Source organism: Zeugodacus cucurbitae, chromosome 4, assembly GCF_028554725.1.
Source record: "Zeugodacus cucurbitae isolate PBARC_wt_2022May chromosome 4, idZeuCucr1.2, whole genome shotgun sequence".
NCBI lineage: Eukaryota > Metazoa > Arthropoda > Insecta > Diptera > Tephritidae > Zeugodacus > Zeugodacus cucurbitae.
The window spans coordinates 38,402,750-38,428,323 of NC_071669.1; the positions used below are offsets into that span (position 1 = coordinate 38,402,750).

The following is a 25,574-nucleotide window of genomic DNA, read 5'->3' on the forward strand; positions in this document are numbered from 1 at the left end:
CAGAGTGCTTGCTAGACAATCATTAGCGCAGGCGACGCTGCAATCGGTGGGAGTGTACGCGTGTAGAGTTTTCTGCAGAAATGTCCTCAGCATTTTATTTTTGTATTTAACAAGTTGTCGCGGTCTATTTAGAAGAATTTGATTTGGCACACAAATCGCATAAATAAATGCCACTTCATACAGCTGACAGCAGTCGCACAATAAAACACACGCTCAAGTAAAACCGCTGCACCATAATTTAGTAAAAGTTTCACGCCCATAAGCACTTAAGATGGTAAAAAGAAAATTCGAAGCCATAAACTGCTACCGCGCCGAGTCTACTATTTATGCATTTGCTTTGAATATGCTTTGTTATTCTTATTCTTATTATTTCATATTTTCGCTTTTGCATTGCACGCTCCGCTTTGTGCTTAGCTTTCTATAAATTTCCTGTTTAATCCACGCCATCACTTGCGAGCCCAAATGTCAGCCACTCAACAGTAAACGTCCTATATTTATGTACGCCTTATACTTTGTGTGTGTGTGTTTGTGTTTCATACGGCCAACACACGACTGGTCGTTACAGTCCCGAAAAGCGTCCAACTGTGAAAAATGGTAATTACGTGTCACACTTTTCTGTTTCGTTTTTCGCATTTTTTCTTTGAAATGATTTTTATTCTGCCGATTCGGTTCGAGGGAAAAACGCGCCGTCGCCGCCGTTGGCAATGTCGCGGCCAGAACATAATTGTCGGTCTCTTTTAGGTTTGTTCATTGACGTTCTTTGTAGTGGCAGGTCTTTCCACTTCTTTCTCTCGCTTCCACTTTTCGCTTATTATTTTCTTTCGTAAATATGATTTTTATGTCAGTTTAAGCTTTTGTTGAAAGTCCGAAAGTGTATGGCATAAAAGTTGTCCTATTTATTATTTTCTCTTTATTAAATTACTTGTGAGGTTCATCATGTGGCAGCTGTAGCTTCGGGAAACATATGCTTTTGAGTATTCTTTGCAATGATGCTTTGGCAAACTTTATGTTTAAACTTATATAAATTAAATAAAATTTTTAATTTTAAGTAAATCGATTCAACATTTCTAACCTAAGCCTTTTCTCGCCTTAATGACTGAACAAATGTTCACTGACAAGTTCTTAAAGACAGTATTAGATATTTGACACTTCCAAGTATCAAAGGTACTTGTTTGACATGTTGCTCATGATATTTAGGTCCAGCACTAGCACACTCAATTATTCAAGAGAATGTACGTTGGAAAGAAATTTAATGACCGTAAAGAGATAATATCAGACGATATGACCTATTTGGAAGAACATGAACCTTAGAAACGATGGCCAAAATCTTTGGCTGTATGAAGATCTATAAAATATATTTAGTGGCGTTCGACAATTTTTGTTTCGAGAATTTTTAAAGACGTGGTCTCCTTTCGAGTATTTAGGTTCAATTTCGAAATCCTTTGTATTACGATAATACAAATTCTAGAAAGAAAAAAAATTTGAAATAAGCTTCTATAATGTTCATTATTACTTCTATCGTAGAGTGACTAAAAATAACTGAATTATTATTTCGTGTTGCTTCAGCGCGTTTTATCACATCCAACATCATTAAGAGACGATAACCGTTAAACACTAAACACTCAACTATTCTGCTATTCATACTAAGCTGCTGACTCAAGCTTTCTGTATATGAAAACTATAAAAATAATTAATTAAAAACCGCAAAAATTTTAATTTCCCTATATACATTCAATTAGTGGCTCATGACTACTAAGGCTATGTGTGTACGACAAGCGCTAACCACAAAATAAAATATTAAATTTAATTTTACAAAGTAAACACTAGACTTGAACAATTTATCGCCGCCGCTGTGGCTGCGTTTGTGAGTTTTCTTCCTGCAGCACATCAGCCAATTAAATTAGTAAAACCACAAAATTTTAGAGGTATTATTGGAGAACACCTTACACCACGAACACACTACAAATGCATGTTTGTATGCATGTGTCTGTGTGTGTTGCAAAGTGTTTCGACATTTATTACATTGCCAGAGAGCTGCAGAATCGGGCAGCCGAGATACAGTTCTAATGAATTAATTAATTTTACTGCTGCAATTGACTGCAAAAGCCGCAACTAAGTGAAGTGGATGTGTAAACCACCGAGCATATATAACAACCGACACATCGGAGCACATACTATATAACAAGCAGACGTTACTCGACATCCGCCTCGGTTGCTCCAAGTGTCTGTCAGCTGAAAGCAACTGTGTCCTGTAGAAAAGCAGCCGTAGTGTATGGTTGTATGCAAGTAAATAGACTCGATTTAGCTATGACAACATAAACATTACGTTCTTTATTTGGATACGCTCCACACCCATGTGACAGCAATTACCACCACTACCATCGCCACCATTCCTCGACTGAGTTTGCTAACCGCAATCACCTTCACCTGCCTCGCCACGAATAGCTAGTTGCTGCTGAGTGCCAGCGAGGAACGATTTCCAAGTGCTTTACACTCTATTTCGTGTGGCGCTTCATTTTCGTGTTTCACGGAGGGCAGCTGCTGGGTGCGAGGGGTTACATTAAAAGCCGCATAATTTTATAAGTGTCACCGAATGCTGCCACATTTCGGCTGTCTAGGCACAGCTGCACTGCTGACCTAAATTGTGAGAAATCAACGAAAACCCAGAATATGCAGCAGCTCAGTGGCGCAGACAAACCCTTCATTTTACTATGTGTTGCAAGTTTTCTAAGTAGGCATATGGGTAATACATATTGACGGAAAATCAGCAAGTCAGAAACTAAATGTTTGCCTAACAGAGTAGACAGTGCTTAGCGAATGTTCTAGTGATTGCAATCTGAGTGAACTAAAGAATTTTCATTAATCGAAAAAATATGTAATGTGGACCGGAGGGTACACATAAACGATTATGTAAGCGATAAGCATATTCTTCTCGTCTGATTTACTACGAGTAAGTACAAATTGGATTGCACATGTGTTTATTTGAGATTTAGAAAATAACCGTATTATCAGATCCACAGATGATTCGAAATTCATTTTTTTCTTAATTAAGTATTGGAACTTGTAATAAAGGGTGATTTTTTAAGAGCTTGATAACTTTTTTTAAAAAAAAAATTAAAATTTGCAAAATCTCATCGGTTCTTTATTTGAAACGTTAGATTGGTTCATGACATTTACTTTTTGAAGATAATTTCATTTAAATGTTGACCGCGGCTGCGTCTTAGGTGGTCCATTCGGAAAGTCCAATTTTGGGCAACTTTTTCGAGCATTTCGGCCGGAATAGCCCGAATTTCTTCGGAAATGTTGTCTTCCAAAGCTGGAATAGTTGCTGGCTTATTTCTGTAGACTTTAGACTTGACGTAGCCCCACAAAAAATAGTCTAAAGGCGTTAAATCGCATGATCTTGGTGGCCAACTTACGGGTCCATTTCTTGAGATGAATTGTTCTCCGAAGTTTTCCCTCAAAATGGCCATAGAATCGCGAGCTGTGTGGCATGTAGCGCCATCTTGTTGAAACCACATGTCAACCAAGTTCAGTTCTTCCATTTTTGGCAACAAAAAGTTTGTTAGCATCGAACGATAGCGATCGCCATTCACCGTAACGTTGCGTCCAACAGCATCTTTGAAAAAATACGGTCCAATGATTCCACCAGCGTACAAACCACACCAAACAGTGCATTTTTCGGGATGCATGGGCAGTTCTTGAACGGCTTCTGGTTGCTCTTCACCCCAAATGCGGCAATTTTGCTTATTTACGTAGCCATTCAACCAGAAATGAGCCTCATCGCTGAACAAAATTTGTCGATAAAAAAGCGGATTTCACATTTCGAACCGAACACTGATTTTGGTAATAAAATTCAATGATTTGCAAGCGTTGCTCGTTAGTAAGTCTATTCATGATGAAATGTCAAAGCATACTGAGCATCTTTCTCTTTGACACCATGTCTGAAATCCCACGTGATCTGTCAAATACTAATGCATGAAAATCCTAACCTCAAAAAATCACCCGTTATATACAAATAAATTAAGAAAATTTTATACTTTCAAAAGAAATATTTTTTTTATTCAAATAAATTATTGTTTCAAACTGATAACAAACGTTGCCTACATTTTGGCGCATTTCTTATTTTATATTTTTAATATTTTATTAAATTATTTTATAAATAATATTCTAAAACTCTGATCGTTGAGAATCGTTTTACATGCAAGTTAATGACATAACAAAATTCGTTATTCGGAAGTCAGTTATATCTTCAATAAGTCCTGCAATTATTCTTCGTTCTATATTATCGTAACAATCCATGATTCTTATAATTGCAATGAATAATATGATTAACAAATTTAATTTTTCTTCCTATTTCTACAGCGATATCACGCGAGGATGGCGAAGATTCACATCATCATCATCATCACCACCACCATCATCATCATCATCGTGGAGGGCATGGACATAATCACGGTAATAAAGTTCCATACAATGGTTATAATTCCGAAGAATATCTGGATCGTCTGGAACCAAATGGGAATATACCAGCCGACAAGTCTAATTGCAGATATGGAGGTAAGTGCAGAATAGAAAAATATGAAAATTAAATATATTTTTAACACAAAAGTTATAACTTAAAAATATATTTTCTCAGTTCTCAGTTCTTCGTCTAACTTAATTAAGCTACATTTTTTAAATACTATATGTATATTTCTGAAGTGCTATAATTAGCCACTTTAATCATCGACATTTAACTGAAATGCCTGCGATTGAATATGCTGAGTATTGCTTTTAAGAGCGTGAATTAATTACTGCAACTCCGACAAGCTACAGTTTGTCGCTTTCGAGTTGTGAAAGAAGCGCATGTACTTATGTAATAATTAGATTTTCCTGTTCGAAATCGTGCTTTACCGGTTTATGTCTATTTAGCCCACACCACTTAATGTCCACCCTCATTCGAGCTGCATGCTCGCCTGCTGTCGCCATCCTTCTACAGCAAGGCCTTACTATTTAATCTCATCTGTAATCTTTACAAACTAATTTCATGTATTGCGCACACATACTTGCATACTCGCTTACGGTTCATTTTTTTATATTCTCAAGTGTGCTCATAATTCATGAATAGCTTCAAAAGCAAGAGGAAAATGACTGTTAAAACCGGAACTAATTATAACTTCCGCAAGCCACAGCTGCACATGAACACATTCAAACCTCGCGAACATATGCAACACATCCCCTCTGAAGAGTAGCTTTTAATCCTTACGCGTTGTACGCGTGTCTGCCGCGTTATATGTAAGTATGTGTGTGCGTTGGTAGATACTCGATATGCAACCCTTGAATCGATTGGATGCTTATGCTTTGCTACAAATAATTTCAAGAAGTTTTTGTATAAAATGTAGGTCAAACTTTACACGCACAAAAATCATGCGGTTCTATCTTCATCCAGCGGGTTCTACGCTTGCGAGTCATGCAACACATTTGCGGGCACAGCTCCATTTCAACTGTCTGCCGGCTGACACGATTTGGCAAACTTTTGTTTTTCGAATTAGAGTAATTTATCAAAAAAGTGAAAGCCAAAACAAAAACCCCCGAAATTGAAATGAGCATAAATAAATAAATCTGTGGTTCTTGCGTCTCATTAATAATTTCTTTGTGCGCTCTCATTTCACCGCCGACTTTGGCGTTCGCATTGTTTCATTGAAATCATTTATTTACCCCACTGATGAAGCCGCCCTGCAGGAAATTGGTCAGAAAGGTGCTGGTATTTTGGCAAGAATATATTTTAGAACCATATAGAATAGACTGGTGTCCGAATTGTTAAATGAAGTTTAGTACCTAACTAGTCGAAAAGATAAACTTATAATGAGTAATTATTTCTTCACTATATACTTAATTGCATTATCCGAAATAATGTTGAGGATATCTTCCAAAAAGTCTGCTGAACCAGAGATTGTCACTAGTCATAAGTCTAATTCTGGCTGACATTAACCCTTGAGAGTTAATCGGTGCTTTTCGACCATTGGATTAATGTCAACCACACACATATAGTATATCATATATAGAGAGATTACGTCACATCAGATGTTCCTTTAGATTTGTTTTCTTAACTTTTCTCTTGCAACATTATGCCTCCGAAGTTATCGTCTTTTTTCAATTCCATTTTCGTTGCCATTGCAACTTTCCGGTCGTCCGTTCGTCTCGAATTGTTCTTGGTTTCATTCTGCGAGGTTCGTGCAATGATGAAGTGCAATAAATTAAATTGTCGATGCCATAAAGCAGAGTAGCATTAATGTGGCGGCGTAAGTGTACCTACAGCATCCCGATGGTGTTGCCGCAAAAAAAGGAAAACGAAAACAAATTCTCTTACTAATGCGACTACTTGTCTGTTGAGCAACGGATTTGGTTGTGCAACTTTTCGCTGTTTTGTTGTACATTTTGTGTATTATTACGGCATACTTAAGGGAATTATCGGTTACTTGTGCGAGTACAACGGAGTTGTTCCCACATTATTTGTTCGGTAGTGAGCAACATGAGTTGCATATTAATAACCTGCTGCCCTCCGAAATTCCCGACAACTTTGCACACTTTTATATTTTCATAAGAACTGTTATAATAATCGAGTAATTGGATTGCACTTGGCGGTGGAAGAGGTGGCACACATGTATACAAGTGTAAATATGTGGTTTAATATATGTATGAGTATGATTCGTTGTTGGTAATGCCGCAATTCACATGAGAAGTTTCTAAATTGTGTATTAGCACTGTTGGATTTATGTACGTTACATAACCTCAACTCCATAACTTAAACCTGGTTGAAATGAATTTCTCTGCAAAGCAAAAAAAATCTTTAATTATTTATTATTCTGTTAGATGCTTCCAGAGAGTTTTAGGTGGAGCAACATTAAAGGATAATGATGGAGTATCCTGATAAATATTAGAAAAGCAATTTCTCACTTAAGATCGCCATTTTTAAACCGAAGACGTATATATTCCTGAGGCTTCAGAAAAGTCAAAGAAATTCAAAAATTCTTATGAATATATTCCAAATTCTGATGAATACGTTCTTTGCCAAACGGAGTAGCCTCTCAGCCACTATACAATAGTGTCACTATCTTCAGTAATTTTGCGTTATGCCCTGTGTGTCCTTTTAGTTCATGGTTTATAGTTATCATCCCAACATAAAATAACTAAATTGTTCCTCTTCTCTCTCTTTATCAAATTTTACTGCCTGAAGCTGGCGACAAATTTACATGTTCAGCTCAGTTTTCTTTTGTAATTAATTTCATTAAATCTTTCAAAGTTCTTAAAAAAGATATTAATTTTTTTCATTGTCTTATCATGGCAAAGGAAACCTGAATAGTGTACAAATGGGCTATTAGTTCAACTTAAGCTCGAGAAAGACACTCTTGTGGCAGCGATATTTGAAATTTTGTACCGTTATGAGACAATGTAGAGCTTACATTTTTGTATAAGTATCTAATGACGCAACAAAAAGGACGCAGAAGCATACAAACTTTCAAAGGACCTTGATGTAAGAGTGACAATGATCAAGGAAGTTGACAGAAGTACAGAACAAAGTTAGTTATGACATTACAAAAACCGAAAAGCATCAAGGAGAAATATAAGTGTGTGCGTATGTGTCTGTGACAGTAACAAAGGAGCTGTTGAAGATGAATATGGCACTCTCAACCGTTCGTAACTTTTATTCATACTACTTTGCATACGAGTATGTACTTGTGTACGTTTGTTTACGTATACTTGTCCCCCAGTCAGCCAGGCAGCACAGCGTGCGCGGTGAGTAAACTTGAGATAATAATAAGGATGTCATAATATAAATTGCCATATTATGCAAACAATCCAGCAACAATTCACTTACTATTCAACATTATACGCACTTCAGTGCAGGATTTGAATGATGGTGGTAAATGTGAGTGTGTTTGTGTTTGTGTGTGCGCGCTTCCTGTCTCCGCCATATAACTGGGGCAAGCGGCAGCTACACAGCCATAGCGTCGCAGCAAATGAGCGGCATGAACGCCATAAAACAACGGAAATGAAAATATTAGCAGACAATTTCACACACATATACACTCACGCCAACATTTACATACATAGCATAAGCAGGCGCAATCGCTCAAGCGCAGACTGTAATGAAATGTCAGTAAATTTAATGTGTTGTTAAGTCGCTTTCTGCGCTTTAATATTAGTTGCTCTGCTCACATTTAAGTATTATATGTATGAATGGCTGGAACTCTGTGTGCAACGGCATGTAGCATGTAATGCCTTGTCATAATAAGGACAAATGAAACGCTGCACAGCCAGATATGTCGGCATCCTTGCCGCTGTCGCTGTTATCATTCACTCATCTTTGTGCCGCCACAACAATAACAATCTCCACACAACCCAACGAGCTGACTGACTGATTGTCTTGGCGGCGCTCTGGTAGCTCAAGAGCACATAAACACACAGATTGCTGTAGCACCATTTACGCTAAGAGAGATCCGCTTGCAACGCAGACACAAGCACTTTGGGGAAGATACACGGAGCGTAATGGAATTTGAGACACTGTCTCAAAGCTGGCTGCTTAACGTTTTGCTACTTGATTACTAAAACATTGCAAATTACTCATTTTCCAGCCGAATTGGCATAGCAGAATGCAACCTATTGATGCGAACGCTTGCATATTCACATACATACTTATGTACATATTTGAGTAGATAGAAGTGAGTGTTTGCTTTTGGCTAGCATGGAGTTAAGTATGCAGACTTATTGAGAAGCTAAGGAGCCACTTTGGAGTTTAATAGATCGGTGGACAGCTACTACTTACATATGTAAATGAGTTGTCACATATTTATCAATGTACCTGACAACATATTACTCCTCTTTACTCGCATAAGATTTATGTATTTAATGTCATAAAGATTTACAGAGACTGTGTAGGTACAAATATACCCTTGTTTAGTATAGCGCTTAGAGAGCACTCTAAACGAGTATTATTATCTTTTACTATATACAAAAAAATCTCTTAATGGCCCATCAAAAAGGTCTAACTTTGACATTTAATTCTGAAAAATTATGAAAAAATAATTGAAATTTTTCACCATCACAATGGTTTCCTTCTGAAAAAAAAAAACAATTCAAACACTAATATATTGTATATTAACTCAAAAATATCAGCTCAGAAATGATTTTTTCATTAGTTATTAGTTAATGCTAAAGTAATAAATTAATATTTTGTTGTACAGCAACTTCACTAATGGTGTTCAATATACAATAAAGAGAATTATAATTTCAAAAAAAAATATTTATATCCGAAATTAATAGCAAATTTACATTGCGCAGATCTGTCATCGGTACACAGGAGAACATGTGATTTATAAGATTAGTGGGTTATATTTCGCGTTTGTAACCTTCTGTTTTCGGTACCATCCTACAGTAATAGCTTCAATTTAACCCATCCACATATTAGCATACATAATCGTTTACACACACAAAACTCTCACGGCTTTTACTGCTTTTCACACAGAGCATTTTCCATCATCTGTTGTTGACAGTTATGGCTTCTGTCTGACTGACTGTTCCTATTTCAGTTCAGCTGGTCGCTCCATGACCGCACTTGTGCAAGTATACGATATATTCTGCATTAAAAAAACAACAACTGCCACAACAAACCATTTATTATTGCATAATATTTATTTATTTATTCGCTTTTGTTGTTGTTGCCTTTGTAGCTTGTTATGCTTCTGACATTTTAATGGTTATTATGCGAAATTTTATTGTTAACCAGCATAATTTTGATTGCTACTATAAATTTTTAATAAACGAAGGGATGCATGTACTCACATTCGGGTGTGGACACACATACGAATAAGTGTGCACATGTAGGGTTTCTAGGGCTGTCAGTTTGGGCAACACCAAAACGGCTGGACGCCTGAAATTGTTGAAATTGTTCTGTTATGATATGGGTGTCACATCGTGTAGGATACTTGAATGGATTATAAATCATTTTCCGAAATTCATTTGGCATTTTAATGGTATTATATAAGTTTGGGTGGTGTGGTGTGACAAGAACATATGACTTAGATAGCCCGTTATACATACTCGTATGTTTGCATATTTGTATCCATATACGGATTTTATGTTGGTATTACATAAATCAAGTATAAGTAAGGCTCATCTTAATATTTTATTCCCGAACTTAGTTTAAAGAGTTCTTACAAAGTTATTTTTAAGATGGGTTCGCCAAACAATCTGATATTACTATTCCACTATAATATTATTAAAAAAATTGAGTTATTTGACAATTTTAAATGAAAGAATGAAGAAGAACTACATCACCTGAAAAGTCTTTGACCCAACATTGAACGTTTTTGAATGAAAAAAGCTTTTTTTTCGACATATATCCGCCTAGATTAATAAAATGTTGTAACGACCTTCGACATTTTAATACCGGTTCGGAGCTTTGATGCATTAAAAGTAGGCGTTTGTTTCAATTTTGGTATCCTCATTAGAGTAAATCTCTTTTCAAGTAACACCTTTTTGAGACGGGAAGAAACAGTCACTGGGGACCAAATCTGACGAATACAATGTCCGGGGCACTGGTTTAAAGCGTAATTTCTTAGTTTTCATAGCATCATAGTTAGCATAGTATGAAGAAGAAAATTTAAATTTTTGTTGGATTTCTTAGTACTTCGATTTTTTTCGAACTTCGAATGCAAATATTTAGATTTTTGGAGAATACACTTTTTTTACTCAAGACTCAATCTCCCGGAAAAATTAGTTCGGTACAATACCCAGGAAAAAAGTCGATTTTGACGTATAGTGTATAGCATAAAATAAATTATATGAATTTTCTAAAAATTTTTTTTTTTAAATCGCTAAACCAAAGTTGAAACACTCACATCAGAATCCCTTTAAATAATCTTAAATCCTTCTGAAGTAAATTTAAGCGCCTTATTGAGACCTAAATGTAAAAAAAAAATATGTAAAATACTCTTACATACACACATTTGTATGTATATATCAAACGTTATATGAATGCATATATACAGAGGTAGTCAAAATTATTTACACACATTTTTTTTTTGCGTCAAAAGTATTTACACACAACTTGAAATGGATTATCCTACTAGTTTTTAATGATGTTTTTTTTTTTAATTTTAATGTTTAGTCTAATTTACTCTTCTAAGGTGATAAATTCATAATGGGTTACATTACCATTGGCGTCAATACCAGCCTGCTTTATGGTCCGAATTGATTCTACACAATTGTGCGCTAAGTTAACAGGTAATTTAGACCAAATGTCGGTAATTTCGGCGTTTTCAGTTATTATATGAATTGTCCTCTGATATTTAACGAAACCCCAAATATTTTCAATAAAGTTCAAATCGGAACTCTGCGGAGGTCAATTTGATTTGCTTCACTTAAAAGTTTGTTTGGTAACGATCCTTCATGAAATGGAGCATTGTCCTGTTGTAAAATGTAATAAATAGTTGATAAATAGTTGGAAAAGGCCGACTAACCACTACAATGGCATGGTCATGTGAATTCTGATATATCCGGATGATTTAGGGTCCCTAAATTAGTACCAAATCTCCAAAACTTAAGTAAGGAAAACTTCCCCAATCAAAATGTCACTCCCGACTCTATTTAGCGTCTAAGCTGCATTATTCTTCTTCTCACGTGGTGAATGCTTAAAGCGTTTACTAAAGAAGCCCTGGAACTAAAATTCAGGATGCAATTAATGGCAAAGGAGCGGCATATCGATATTTCGGAATCGGATCGGTTTCGGAAATATTAACCACTTTATAAACAACGTAGTCTTTTATGTTAACTTTTTTTAATGTCCTAAGCAGTGGAGCATCATTAACTGTTCATGCAATATGCTGATTCGATGGTGCTGCATTATTAAGAGGACTAATTGTGGGATTTTGTATGACAGTTCCTACTAATCTTCTACATTATATTTGAGTTATCTCAGGTTTCCGTCCAGTTCTCTTTAAAGTGTCCTTGCAATTGTTCGTTCTTTTTAATAAGATTATAAACAGTATTCCATCAAATTCTATAAATTTTTACTAGCTCCGAAGCCGAAACCGCAGTCTTAAACTTAGTAACAGTCTCCGATCTAGTTATAATCGATAATTCCTTTGTTTTCTGCATTTTATTTACCATTTTTTATATTTTAAGTTAGTTAGTTTGTTATGAATGCAATAGAATCCAATTACTACTATTGCTCAAACCAAATCCAAGGATAAAGGCTAAATCGCCGTGTGTAAATACTTTTGACGCAAAAAAAATGAGTGTAAATACTTTTGACTACTGCGAGTCTGTAGTTCATTTGCTTATATCTCCGCCATATTTCTAGCTATTCTTGTCAAACTGGCTTCTTTCTCTCAGGAATAGATCAAGGTTTGTGACAACATAGCATTTTGTGACCCTGCGACAACAACAACTGCAAGAAAAAGCTTTATGTGTGAAACTTGTAAAAAAACGTCCGATGTGTAAATAATATTGACTACCTCTGTATATTTATGCACATATGTATCCAATATATTTCAAAAATATTGTTGCATTGTATGAGGGAAGTAAATAATCGTTGGCGCCACAAAATGTGAAAGTAGATTTTTTAGCTTCCTCAATTCTTAGTCTTTTTATTTTCCTTTAAACTTTTTCAACTTCTTTTAATTTGAAAATAAATCCTTTCTACATTAAACACTTCTTCTTCTCTACATATGTTTATGTGTATATATGTTATGTACTATATATATGCATGTACATTGAAATACACTTAATTGTTTTGCCGCTGCTTTAGATACTAGATACGCCTTCCTCTCAATCGTGGAACTGCTGTTATGGTTGACATCCCAAAGTTTGCGTTTCCTCTTTATACTTTTTTGACAGGCTTTACGTTATTTGTTTTGTTGCAACTTTTGTCTCCAACATTTTTCTTCTTTTTTATACGCGTGTCAATTTTGTTCAGCTTCGTGCTTTTATACGGTTTAATACTTTTTATGTACCCTGTTTGTTGTCATTGATATTTGGAAGGTAATAAACTACCGTTGCTCCTCACAAAAAAGGTGGGGATACCCACGCTGCGTCTGGTTGAAAACCGCACAAAAATTTAATAAAACAATGAAATATATCGAATTTAAAACGATTGTTTACTTTAACCCTGAAAGCTTGAAAACTCACCCTGCTGGAAAAGGAACCCTATAGGAAAGGTAAACAATTGGTGGCTAAAAAGTCGATTCCGTTCTGCAGAACTTCATGTCGAATCTATTTAAGAAAAAGTACCATTTTAATATTGAAATTTGGATAATTACACCAACTGCTTACTTTCGTCATAATAAAATTTTATTATATATTTCTTAAATATTATATTCAGAGGATTCGTGTAAAATTAGTACATAGTTACTTTCCTACTAGTACTTCAACTGTCTCTGACGCACTCTCGTTTCAAAATGAGTTTTTACACTCAAAAGTTTGCGCGTGTTTACCCTTTGAAAAGTGTATCATTTGTTCTCCGTCTGTTTACTTTTAGCGCCTTTTGTTGTGGTACTTAATTTTTATTCTCATTCTCCTTCATCTCCATATGGGCGGTAGATTGCGGTTATGTTGTTTACTTTAACCGTTTTGTTTTTAAGACCCAAAAGCTTTATATTTAATACGTAAATGTTTATGAGATATACTCGTATTTATAAAGTGTAAAGTGTATTAGGGACATTGTCAATTAAATAACCAATTCTGTGTTTTGTGAGTTTTTGAAACTAAACTTACTTTTAAACTTTTAATTATCTCTAAAATTAAATGATTTTAGAAATAATGCATTCATAACATGTAGTATATTGAATGGGAGTACTACTTTTAATTCTTCAGTCTTCAAAAGAAATAACTCTCTTTGTGAAGGGTGACCTCAAAGTTCTTAAAATTCCATTAAAGAAGGCATATATTCGAGGATTTTTTGAAACTCGATCACCCTTTAACGAAATTAATTCAGTTTCTGGTTTCTGAAAAAACCAAAATACATGGTATCGAAAAATCTGAAGATTTAGCCCAAAACCGATAATCCCTCTTTATCTTAATCTCTTTATGAATAAGTAGGACATCACGTACGATTTCAGAAACTGTTTCAAAAGAAGTCATCAAGTTTGAGACAGTTTTTTGATAGTTTCTAGAACAAACTAACTACAATTATCAGAAAAAGTGTATTTGGACTCAACGTACTTTCATGAGAGACTTTTGCAATGCAGGGCCAAGAACGAATCTTACATAAACATTATTTGCGATTGTATCAAATAAATATATCATATCATATATGTTTTTTACATATTTTTTTCACTTTAAATCTTCAATCATAATTGTTTCTTTTTTTTGCCAGTTTCCATCGCTACATAATATATACTTAAACAAAAATCCATTTTATTAGTGAAATTGCTTTTAGTGTACATTAAATTGCTTTCAAATGCGTTATAAATTAAACGTAATCGAAAATATATGGAAAAAAATGAAAAAGTTTACTGCGAAAAAATCACCAATCAAGAAGATACAAACAGACGTACAGAAAACGAGTAATTGAAATTTGTTGTATTTTTAAAACTTTTTGTTGGTCCTTCTTGTTGTTTTTCTCTTCTTATTTTGAATGTGTATTTGTATGTTTGTGCACTGTGTATTGCCACTTAGCGATATAACTTTCTTGTTAGCGCCCACTTTAACTCACCAACTGAGAGGCGCAGCGAATGCCGCAACAATCCTAAAATACATTGCGATTACCCAGCAGAGAATTGGATGTAAGCTGAAAACTACCACTGGGTAGTTTAGTGTACTTGCAAAGAAATCTGAAATCTTTCCTTTCAAAAATTACATTTTAAACTGATTTATTTAATAAATAAAATATGAACGTTTTCAATTGAGTTTTTATAATAAATTTTTTTACATTTATCTAAATCCAGTTTTTGAAGACCTGCACAACAGTCCAACTGCTGGGTAGCTGCACACACAAACTAGCACCTGCACATGTTCATCAAACCGTTCACCAACGCTGCCAAGAAATATAAAAATTGCTAAAATTTTATAACTTTTACATTTATGAAGTTTTCGGCACTGCCATTTAAGTGCGAATGACTTTCGCCCACACAGCCGCAGCAGCAAGGACGTGCGCGGCGAACAGGCGGCGGTATGAAGGGTTGTAAATTTGGAAATTGTTAGAATAAAATTTATATTGCGCTCATTTGCAAACAAACGAGGCTAGAAGTGGGCATATATTTCGTATTTCCAAAGCCATCATGTAGCCCAACATACACGGGGGTATACCGTACAGTTTATGGTTAAGACGGATTTCTTGACATGACGACAGGGCGCTAACTTTTACAAGTTCATCTACGTCAAGAATAGCGACTGTGCAATTTTATTTCATTTTCTAGTTTCATAATTTTATTTTTGACTTGCTCTCTTAAGTTCAACATTTTTTGATTCATACTTGCTGAGTGGGTAGTATTTCGTGTTATCCTTTCGAGTGTTTTCAGCTCAGTTGATGTTGGTGTGCATATAGCGCGCGCTAAATTTAAAAGAATGCAATAAATGACGTTGTTGACTTGGACTCATGTTGCAGAGTTTCGTTAGTTTGTGGCTTATTTTGGTAACGGAGGTAATTCATGTATCATTTTTAGTATCAGTACACTGGAAAGTTAGTATGATAGTGGAGAGCGATTCAGAGCGAGAATTGCACTGAGTTGATGTTTCGAAAACTAGTCAAACCAATTAAATTATCAATTCTGTTCAATATTATTGTAACAATATGCCCAGAGATTTCAAAATTATCTCTTTTGTAAAGTAAACGAACTCTGATACTAATATTAATATATTGATATGCTTTTACTCGAATGATCCTAAATTCGGAACTACAGTAATCCTACGCAACGAAAACCAAACATAAAAGTACTAACACAACTATAATTAAATGCTTTTCATGCCGAGTCTAAATTCTAGATAAAGACATTATAATTTTGAGCATTCCTTTAATTAAACACAGATTAGTATTCTATATGTTAATTAAAGTTATTTTGAACATATTTCGGTATTAAACCAAACGATAATTAATTGTCAATATTAAGCGATTGGGTGAAATATTTTAGTTTAAATACTCTGGTATTTCAGCCTTAAAACTAACGCTGCTTCAGCCACCTGAGCTGTAATACATACACACACACACAAAGTCATCTCTTGGTGAGTCAACCGAACAGGCAATGAAATCTGTCAAAGTGTCTGGACCAAAGTCAATCATTAAGGCAAGAAAAGGGATATGTACACACACAGATGTGATAGTTCCAAAGACTACAGAATGACAACTGTCATTTGTCTTGCCAACTGATAACCGGTGCGTATGAGTAACCCGCAGCTATATTCAACTAGCACAATGGAAGACGAGAAGCTTCTGTATGGTAGACGACAATACCAGACAAGACAACGGGCTGTCAGTCACATTTCCGCATGAACGACAAAGTACAAATACACATGCATTACTCATATCCATTGAGTTACATGTCCGATGGCATAACCGGTGTAAGCATAATTATTCGTAACACAATATGTTTGTTATGCGATAGCCACAGGAAACCATGGAATTGAAATGCGGTGAGCATGAAGTGCCTTAACTGTAAGAAACTGACCGTTATGCTCATGGTTGCGAGCTATTTACAAACAAATATTATCCTTTCCGCAAAGGTCTAAGTAAATTGTTATGCTGCCTTTGATTGTGATTTGTATTAATGAACGCACTGTAGATGATTGAAGAAGAAGAAGCTGCGCAAACACTTTTGTCCAGCATTTCATACAGTCGTCTTAAGTTAACGGCAATTATTTCATTTCATTTGTGTGTTATACTCACTTACTTATTGAAGCAAATGAATTGACTAGTTATGAGTGCCCATTCGAACTAACTGACGTTTATTGCATATTTAGCTTGAACGTAGCCAAAGGCTACACTGATTTTACTGCATTTGTCATGTTCCGTTACAGTTATACTCGTATATTGCATAGTATACATATATTTATTAATATTATACTAATATTCCATATTTGCCAATATATTGATGTTTACCGCCGCTTGATTGCTTCTTTGCAGCCTTCAGCTACAATTACGTCTGTCGAAATTCAATGCATTTATTGCATATGAGTTTGTATGAAAATTTTCTATACTGAAATGTTTATTTCAAATAATTTTTGGCTCTGTTATTAATTAAAATAAAATACATCATATATGAGAAAATAGTTTAGGAAAAAGAAAAAGTCTTGAAGTATCTTTTTTATGACTTAGCCTTGATTTTGAATTTCACATATTTTCTATGTACTTATTTTTGAGAATATACACATGTAACTAAAAAGTATAAAGCCATTTAATTTCAAAGTAGTATTTAATTGGCTACCTCTGGTTAAAAGTGGATTTGTATGTGTTTTCAACAAATATAAGCACTAACGACGGTAATTGTGGTAATAATTAATTTGGGTAATATTTTCAAAAATATGTTGTCCGAGCTAAGGTCTTGATACACTATGAAACTGGGAGAAATCCGACAATAACCATGCCCACCCATATGTTGAACCGCACTAAATGTGTGTTAATTCTCAAACGACAAACGCCAGAAACACTAATAATAACAGAAAGAGTTCAGATTGGTATAAAAAATGGCAAAGGGGCGGACGTCGCTCACTTTTTGGTCAAAACTCATATCTAAGGAACTACTCGACTAATTTCAACCAAATTTTTAACATAATAATTTCTCTATACCCTGATATTACCGATGAAAAATTAGCCAAACCGGTTTACAACCATATAACACAATTTTGAATTAGATGTGCTTTGTTCACTTTATTATATAAAAGAGTCTATAGATTTTTTACCAAAAATATCGGTAAAACTCCCAGAAACTTTATAAAAATTCAGAAAGAATCTTTTCTTTATGTGCCTCTGTACTAAAAAGGGGTAAATTACTTCCACTTGTACTTATTTACCAAATATTAGATTTTCTAACATTCGATGAGCTTTATATCATATACATATGTCGGTTAATGTGTGAGATCGTTTGATAAAATTAGGTGATAGATATAATATAGCTCGGTGGAGAAACATAGATCTCATATACTCTATATACTGATATTCATTATTCTAGTGGACTTTATTGCGTGGAAACAGTTTCTTAACTCAACCTCTCCCAAGATCCAATATAGTAATGAAATCGTTCTAAATATTGGTCCTGTTACCATACTCCTGTTATAATAAAGATTCGTCAACACCGGAAAATGTTTCCACTCCTTTGAACCTTGCAAATTGCGAGAGTATAAAATGTTCGGTTGCACCCGAGCTAAAGCCTTCCTTGTTTTTCTAATTCTTTCTAATTTTAATTTGTATTTGTAAATAAATGTCTCGAGCTATATTTAAATGAAATATTTAGATATATTTAAAATTTTGACTTCATGATATATAATTCGAGCTTTCTGTTTTATTTTCATCTTTTTTCAGGTAAGACTAAACGCTTGCAAATCTTTAGGAATGGTAAGCGTGAACACACAGTTTATTTTCCGTTTAACTAAACTGCATATGTATATACTCTCGAGTATTTGGCAAGTAATTGGCGCAGCAGCCAAGTAATTGCGACACAGCCAAGAAGCACATAATTTGATATCGCTATCGTGCACATGAAACCACAGAAGACAAGCTAATGATAATCATACGCCTGAGCGCTTCACTCACAGCCAACAACAACCAATCACAATGACAACACATCGTCAATGCTGAAACGGTTACTTGGGTGAACCGCAAAACAGCAGCCAGTGAATCGCTGAAGTAATGACGACGGTAGTTAATAAGTGGTATCTTAATGTACGAGTAAGCAATAAAGACAAAATATATACATGAACAGGGGAACAGGGGTGAGAGAAGAGCTGGTAAAAGCAATACGACTAATTTGCCACATTGTTGAAGTAGAATGCATGCAACCGCACTTGTGATGCACTGCCAAAAGTTGGTTAGTTGGTTATAAGTGCAATAGAAAGAAATTTGTCGGAAATTATCATCATTAAGTGCAGTCTGCGTGGCTGTGAGTGAGGAAAGCCTCGGTGTGACAACGCGCAACCACAGCATTGCCAACGGCATCAGCTGCAGTTGTGCCATCATTACGGCCACCAGCTGGTTGTCAGCGACACCAACAGCAGCAAATAAGCTATTACTGATACATAGAAACCGGTGTATGCATATATATGTATGTAAGAAACCCACTCTCGCTTGCACAGTTTCCCGCCGGCATTCATTATTGTAGCGCAGCATCTTTGCGGCGACGGAAAGTTTCCGTCCGTCTTGCTTTTACCGAACTTAAATAGCTAAAAGTTGAACCTAAGCAGCAGCCGCATGTAGAATACATAATACATAATATATATGGATCGTGATGCGATGCAGAATTCACAGTAACACCATTAAATAGTGACACAAATGAGCGCGCAACCGCCACGAGCACTTGACACAAATGGGCAAACGCACACACACACGCTTGCATTTGTTGAAATTCATGCAGTGGAATGTCGTTGCATTCACCTCAATTGCTACGGGGATTACATAAGCCGTTAAAGGGTGCGCTCATACATACATGCATAGAATTAATGCTGCCACATCGGCTGTCCTCGCTCATACTCTTCAACCGACATTCTCCGGCGCAGGTGTGCAGCCTTGTCGCAATGCATTGGCATTTGCACTGCAATGACAAGTTTATCACAGCACAATCACACACACTCACGCACGCGCCCGCATGTTTCCGCTTCACTCACCTTTCTTTTCTTTGCCACCTACAATGCGTCAGTAGCGCCAACATGCTACTCTTCAACCATCGCCCTTCTGAAGCAATTTTCCATATGAACTGTAATTAAATTATCCTTACTTTTAGTGTTGTGTGCATTAAGCTGCACATTTTGTGGTTTTGTTGCATGCTGCTCGTTGCACACAGCTCGTGTTGATTGCTGATTGTCGCGTGTGGTGAGCAATGCATTACTTTTCATATTTTATCCTTTTGTATAGAAGTGAGAAACTGTTTAATGGGTCCTTTTGGAGTGCATTCACCGCTTGGTGGCGCCTGACAATTGACCTTTTGTTTTCATTACAATTGCACTTCAGTCGTATTTAAAGTTAAATTAAATAAAAGTTAAACTAAATATGGGTCTAGATTTTGGGATTTAAATAGTGTTCTGCAATAGTTTGTTATTGTTTTGATATTTAAGATTCAGGTTGGTTTATGATGTGAGTGGGCCCATTTTCAACTTCAACAAGATATTCCTTAATGCCGATTTCTTATGCAAGATTCAAGCTAAACTAAGTCATACACTAAGGTGACAGTCAAATAAGTGCGACTGTAATCTGTTTAGGACTTAAAATGTTATTGGAAAGATATTTAGGAAATAACACATACATTAAAATGATCTAAAGTGAACAGTTTATCCGATTATAGCCGAACCAATTCTTATCTTTCTCTCGCAATTCGGCGCCAGTTGGAAGTCCCAAGTGAAACCATCAACGAGCACTTTCAAAGCTAGAGTTCGGGTTCGCCATCTCCTAGTGTTGTACTTTAACTTTAACTGTAAGCAATTCGGATGACTGTTCCCTCCATAATCGTAGTATGCCCTGGATATCTTAGACCACATTACCACCTTGGTCCCTACAAGAGAATGCTCCGGTCTTGAAACCTTCTGTCAATCGCCTCATCTTTTCATAAAATTTTCGAGTATGATCGATGTCGGCCAGCTTCGCAAGCTCTTCATATTCTTGCATTTAGGCCTCTTTCTTTTTATGTCTGCAAATGCACCATAGAGTAGTTAAAATCACCACACCATTATGGTGCAAATATTTTGTCTTTATTTCTGAAGGAGGATTTCTTGCCGAGCATCAAATTATCATAATCTGATTGTAGAGCAAACCCTTAATTTGCATTTAATAAATAAGTTCCATTGCGCACCACATCAACAATGTGGAAAGTCCCGAATAACTAAGCTAATCAGCAGAGAAACTCTTGATTTAGTTTGGACTAGATGGTGACATTGAATCAGTCAAAGAAATTATAATCCAAATTCGATTGAATTTGGAAACCATCCTTTATGTAATGCTTTTTCATAGATTAATCTAATTATTTAATTAATGAAAATGAAAATATAAAAGAAGTAGTCTATGTCATTATAGCTCAATGAACTACATACATATAGTATAAAATATTTTGGACTTGGCCTTCTCAACTTTCCACAATAACAGTGGTGGCGAGATCACCCAATGAGAAAGGCTGTTAGTGGCAACTTCTTAATTATTCTAAATTTTTGTCACAGCATATTTATTAATTTTCTTCATTTTGGTCGAATTTCCCTTAAATGGATTTGACAACCCTCTAAATGCTTCTTACTTTGTTTTAAAGCCTTACTGGTTTCCTTGTTTACATATATAACAAACAGCACTATAGCAATGTTACACACATCCTTTCACACATATTTGCTGTTATATTTATAATTTTGTTTGTCGTATGAGTCAACACTCGCTCATTAAGTGAACTGCACAAAGTGCCATAAACAATGAGAATACCGTGTTAAGCCACACAGTTGCTATTGGCTGCTATTGAAATGTATTCCGTAAAGCGGTTATTGTTTTTGTAACCATCGCATGATAATATGAGCATATGCGAGGATAATTGTAATTGTGAAAGTCAAAGTTCATATTTCGTTAGCAAATATATGGAAACATATCATATGTCATCTTAACAAACTTGAGCATTTCAACGAGGCACTTAAGTATTTATAAAGGGTGTGTCAATGCGTATCATTGAGATGCATTGAAACGAATTTATCTGTGAAAGGGTATTTTTCGATGAAGTGTGCAATAGACAATTGACATTGTTGACAAAAATTTTTTTTTTTGTTCCAAGGCGAATTTCTGTCTTGTGTTCGAGGTTTGTTCTTGCTTAAAATATTTTTGATTTCAAACTACTGTAATGAATAATAATTAATTCGACTCAATCATCTGTTTATGATTAATTTAATATATTTGTGCATTCTGAATAGAACACCCTTTATTTGGGTGTGTTTATGTTTTTGTTTGACACATTTTAGACCCTTTGTATGCGAGACAAAAGGATGCGCACATTTTGCCTCTGAATGTTTTGTTAACTCAACTCAAATGCTATTTGTGTGGCATGTGGGCGTTTCCGCTAATTAAAAGCATTACGTCACTTTGTTTAAAGTTTGCTTTAGCGACATTTCATCTAATTGAAGGCTGCATGTTGCCAAGGAATAAATGTGAAATTCCCTTTACGCTAATTTAACAGGACTAAAACTAACTCGTAACACGATACGGAAATATATTTGCTGCCGTTTATTTGGGACTTGAATGGGAAATTTAATTAAATAACTAACATTAAAACGGAACTACATGACAAAGGATCTTTTTTTTATATATTAAATTTTTATGAGGCGATACCGCTGATTGTCAAAAGACAAAGGATTTGAGTTTAGGCTGTAATGAATCTGTTTAAAGATTATCAAAAAGGTTTGGAGTTATTTTCTTCTTTCTTAGTGCTTCTATGTATTGAATAGATTCAGAACCCCACTACGGGTTTTAGACAATTTTATTGACATTTGTATTATGAAGTATCAACTCAAACTCAATAATTATAAGAATATCAGCACTAATAAAAAATAATAATTTTTCTAAACAATTAAAAAGAAATATTCAAGGATAGTCGCCGTTATAAATTTTATTACGTAAATTTTAAGAATAAAATAGAGTAAAATTTTTCCAACTTCAATGCTTATACACACTCCTTAATAACTCTATCCACATGCAATTCAATCTCCCTTTCCGCTTTGTATGGCAGCCTTGCGGTTACGGCGTCAGCAAAGAAAAATGGCGCCGATTACAATAACTCCTACGCAAAAAAGCTCCTTGCTAAGGAACCGATTTTAAGGCATACTCGTAGTTCATTGACCGCATATGAAAATTTTTCAATTGAATGAATGTGGGAGTGATTTGAATGAGTTATGAGCAAACTTAGCTGCAAGCGTTGCATACTCGCTCGTGACTTAAAAAGCCACATGAAAGCGTAAAAGTTTTGCCGTCACATTAGTTTAGCTTAGTTTGGCTGCCTGGCTGAAAAACGGCTGCAACCATGGCAGTGGTTTCGCCGGAAGTCCGTCTCGCTGAATGACAAAGGCGCTGCCGCGAAATGTCGTTTTACTTGCCATTGCGTGAATACGGGGATTTTGACTAAGAGCTTACGTGGTATCTTTCTATTTTCCTAAAAGTTTTAAGACAAAAAACAAAAATAATTCTAAACCCAAGTGACATTGTAGTGAAATGAAGTGAGTAATTTTAATAAAGCTGCAGTTTTAAATAATTACAAAGTGATAATATGCGACAAAGAAAACTATACAAACGGTTAACGCTTTTCTGCAGGCGTCGTTCGTATGAACAGTGACATTATCAAGTTGCTACATACAGTAGAGGCTTGAAAAAGTTAAGTAGTTTGTTATTATGATGTTAAACTTTTTGAATTCTTAAATTTTCTGTGAACCGTGTTCTCGGTTTATTCTCATCAAGCCAGTCGACATTCCATGCGTTAAGCTCCCAACCTGAGAGAGTATAATCGGACGCAAGTCTTATTAATAACTCGTGTGTCTTCCATTATGCTAATATAAAAATGATCTAGGGTGGAACCAGCACTGCTAGATAGATAGTATTCAAAAAAAAAATTGTTTATATTAAACAAAAAAAAATCGGGAGAAATTATATGATCAGATAGTAAAATATATTTACCACAAAAATCAAAATAAATATATTTTCAATTGATTCAATTGTTAAAATCTTCTAGTAAAACGTTTCATAACCTCTGTAATGTCTGAAAGTAATTAATTCTACTTTGTGAGCTTAATTTCGCTGTACTCCTGTCATTCAAGATTTGCTCACAAATTGGTATTTTTTATTTTCTATCTTCGAAATTCCTTCATCTTAAACAGTTCTTATTTTATGCGTTTATCACGCCGCACTCGCATTAATTCTCCGTCAAAACTTCGCTTTTTCATTTTTGCCATTTTCTCTTCGTTACTGTCCTTCCATCATTTTCTCATTATGTTATAATTAAATGCGATTCCGTCCAATTAGTTTCAGCTCGATTAATGCGACTGAAGTGTGTTGGGTATTTGGTGTGCGTGAGCCCTGCTTTGTCCAATATTATATTGGTATTTACCCACTTTCTGCCGCACTCCCCCAGCACGTACAGTTCAAGGATACTCGTATACTTCAACTTGAAGTGCTGATAGCTGCGACAGCAATGACTAAATGTGAATGTACGAATGAGTGCACAAATGATGTGCTGCTGTGCCATCTTAGTTGGAATCGGCAATAAAAAGCAGTGAGGAGTGACACTATTCCACAGCCAAAAGCCCACGCCGCCTTCATTTATCGATCGCATAGCCAATCGACATACATATACATACATACAACTCAACGACAATGACTGTGAGGTTATGTGCGACGATCAAAGGGCACTTGATTTATTGTGTTAAGTGTTTGCGATTCGTTTGGTCGCCTCTTTGCGTGTATATATGTGCGTGTGTGTCCCTGATGTCTTGCACATTGCTTCATCTACTTAATTTGCTTATTACTGGACTTCGACGCTTAAGTAGTGGAACCAATAAAAATTAAATACAAATGGACGTGTTGTTTTTGTAAATTTTCGAACGCTGAAAATTATTATCAAAATAAGTTGAAAATAATTGCTCTGAGATTTCGTAATTACATCAATGAAAGAAGTGCGTTTCAGTTGAGATGAGATACTTATAGGTCATTAAATATTTTGGTGTGTAATAAATTTGTATTATGTGGAGGTTGAAACCGTATATGGTTCCGGTCTTGAAGAATTTCACTTTGAAAGTAATGAGTGGATGAGAGGACAGTTAAAAAATCTGTTAGTTTTATTTGACTCTTACTAAAAATAATAATTTGTATATTCTTTTTTTGAGACTATATGCGAAAAACGGAAAACAAGGAAAGAAATATCCTCCACAGTCTATTGTTTTCTTTAGCGTAAAAGCAACCTTCTTCATTACAATAATCCGCTTCTCAATTTAAATTCCATAATCCTTTAGCATCCCTTAGCATTGTTGGTATTGTTGTAATGAACCGTTCTTAATCTTCTTTAGATTTTTTTACATTTCCACAATGTGTCTGTATATTCAAACTTATTGACTTTCAGCTTTGAGATTAACTCAAGTTTTCCAGTGTTTCGCCTCTTTATAGCGTGTACTGCTCTTCATACGCGTCGTTTCTTCGCATTACCACAATCGACATTGACTTCCGTAAAATTGCATTTTGCCACATTTTATTTGTATTGAATTTTATTTCATTTTCATTGTTACTTTGATTCAACATCATTACCGCAAACCAATATTCTCCTGTGAGATGACTCGCATTACAATGAAGAATACTAAAATGAGATACGATATATACGCTTGCAAGAGTATGTCAACTCAGCACAACAATCGAGTGGATTTTGCTATGAAAAGAAATTGAAATAAAGAGA

General features: G+C 35.2%; 1 protein-coding gene across 5 annotated transcripts in view; it reads left to right on the plus strand.

Annotated features, from left to right (window-relative positions):
- Window positions 1-25,574, plus strand: part of LOC105216288 (cyclin-dependent kinase 14) — a 224,713-nt gene that overhangs the window by 149,155 nt on the left and 49,984 nt on the right. For all 5 annotated transcript variants that reach the window (XM_011190703.3, XM_054230011.1, XM_029042886.2 and 2 more), the window contains one exon: window positions 4,366-4,560. In XM_011190703.3, the coding sequence (XP_011189005.1) occupies window positions 4,366-4,560 (195 nt within the window). The remainder of the gene's footprint in view (window positions 1-4,365; window positions 4,561-25,574) is intronic.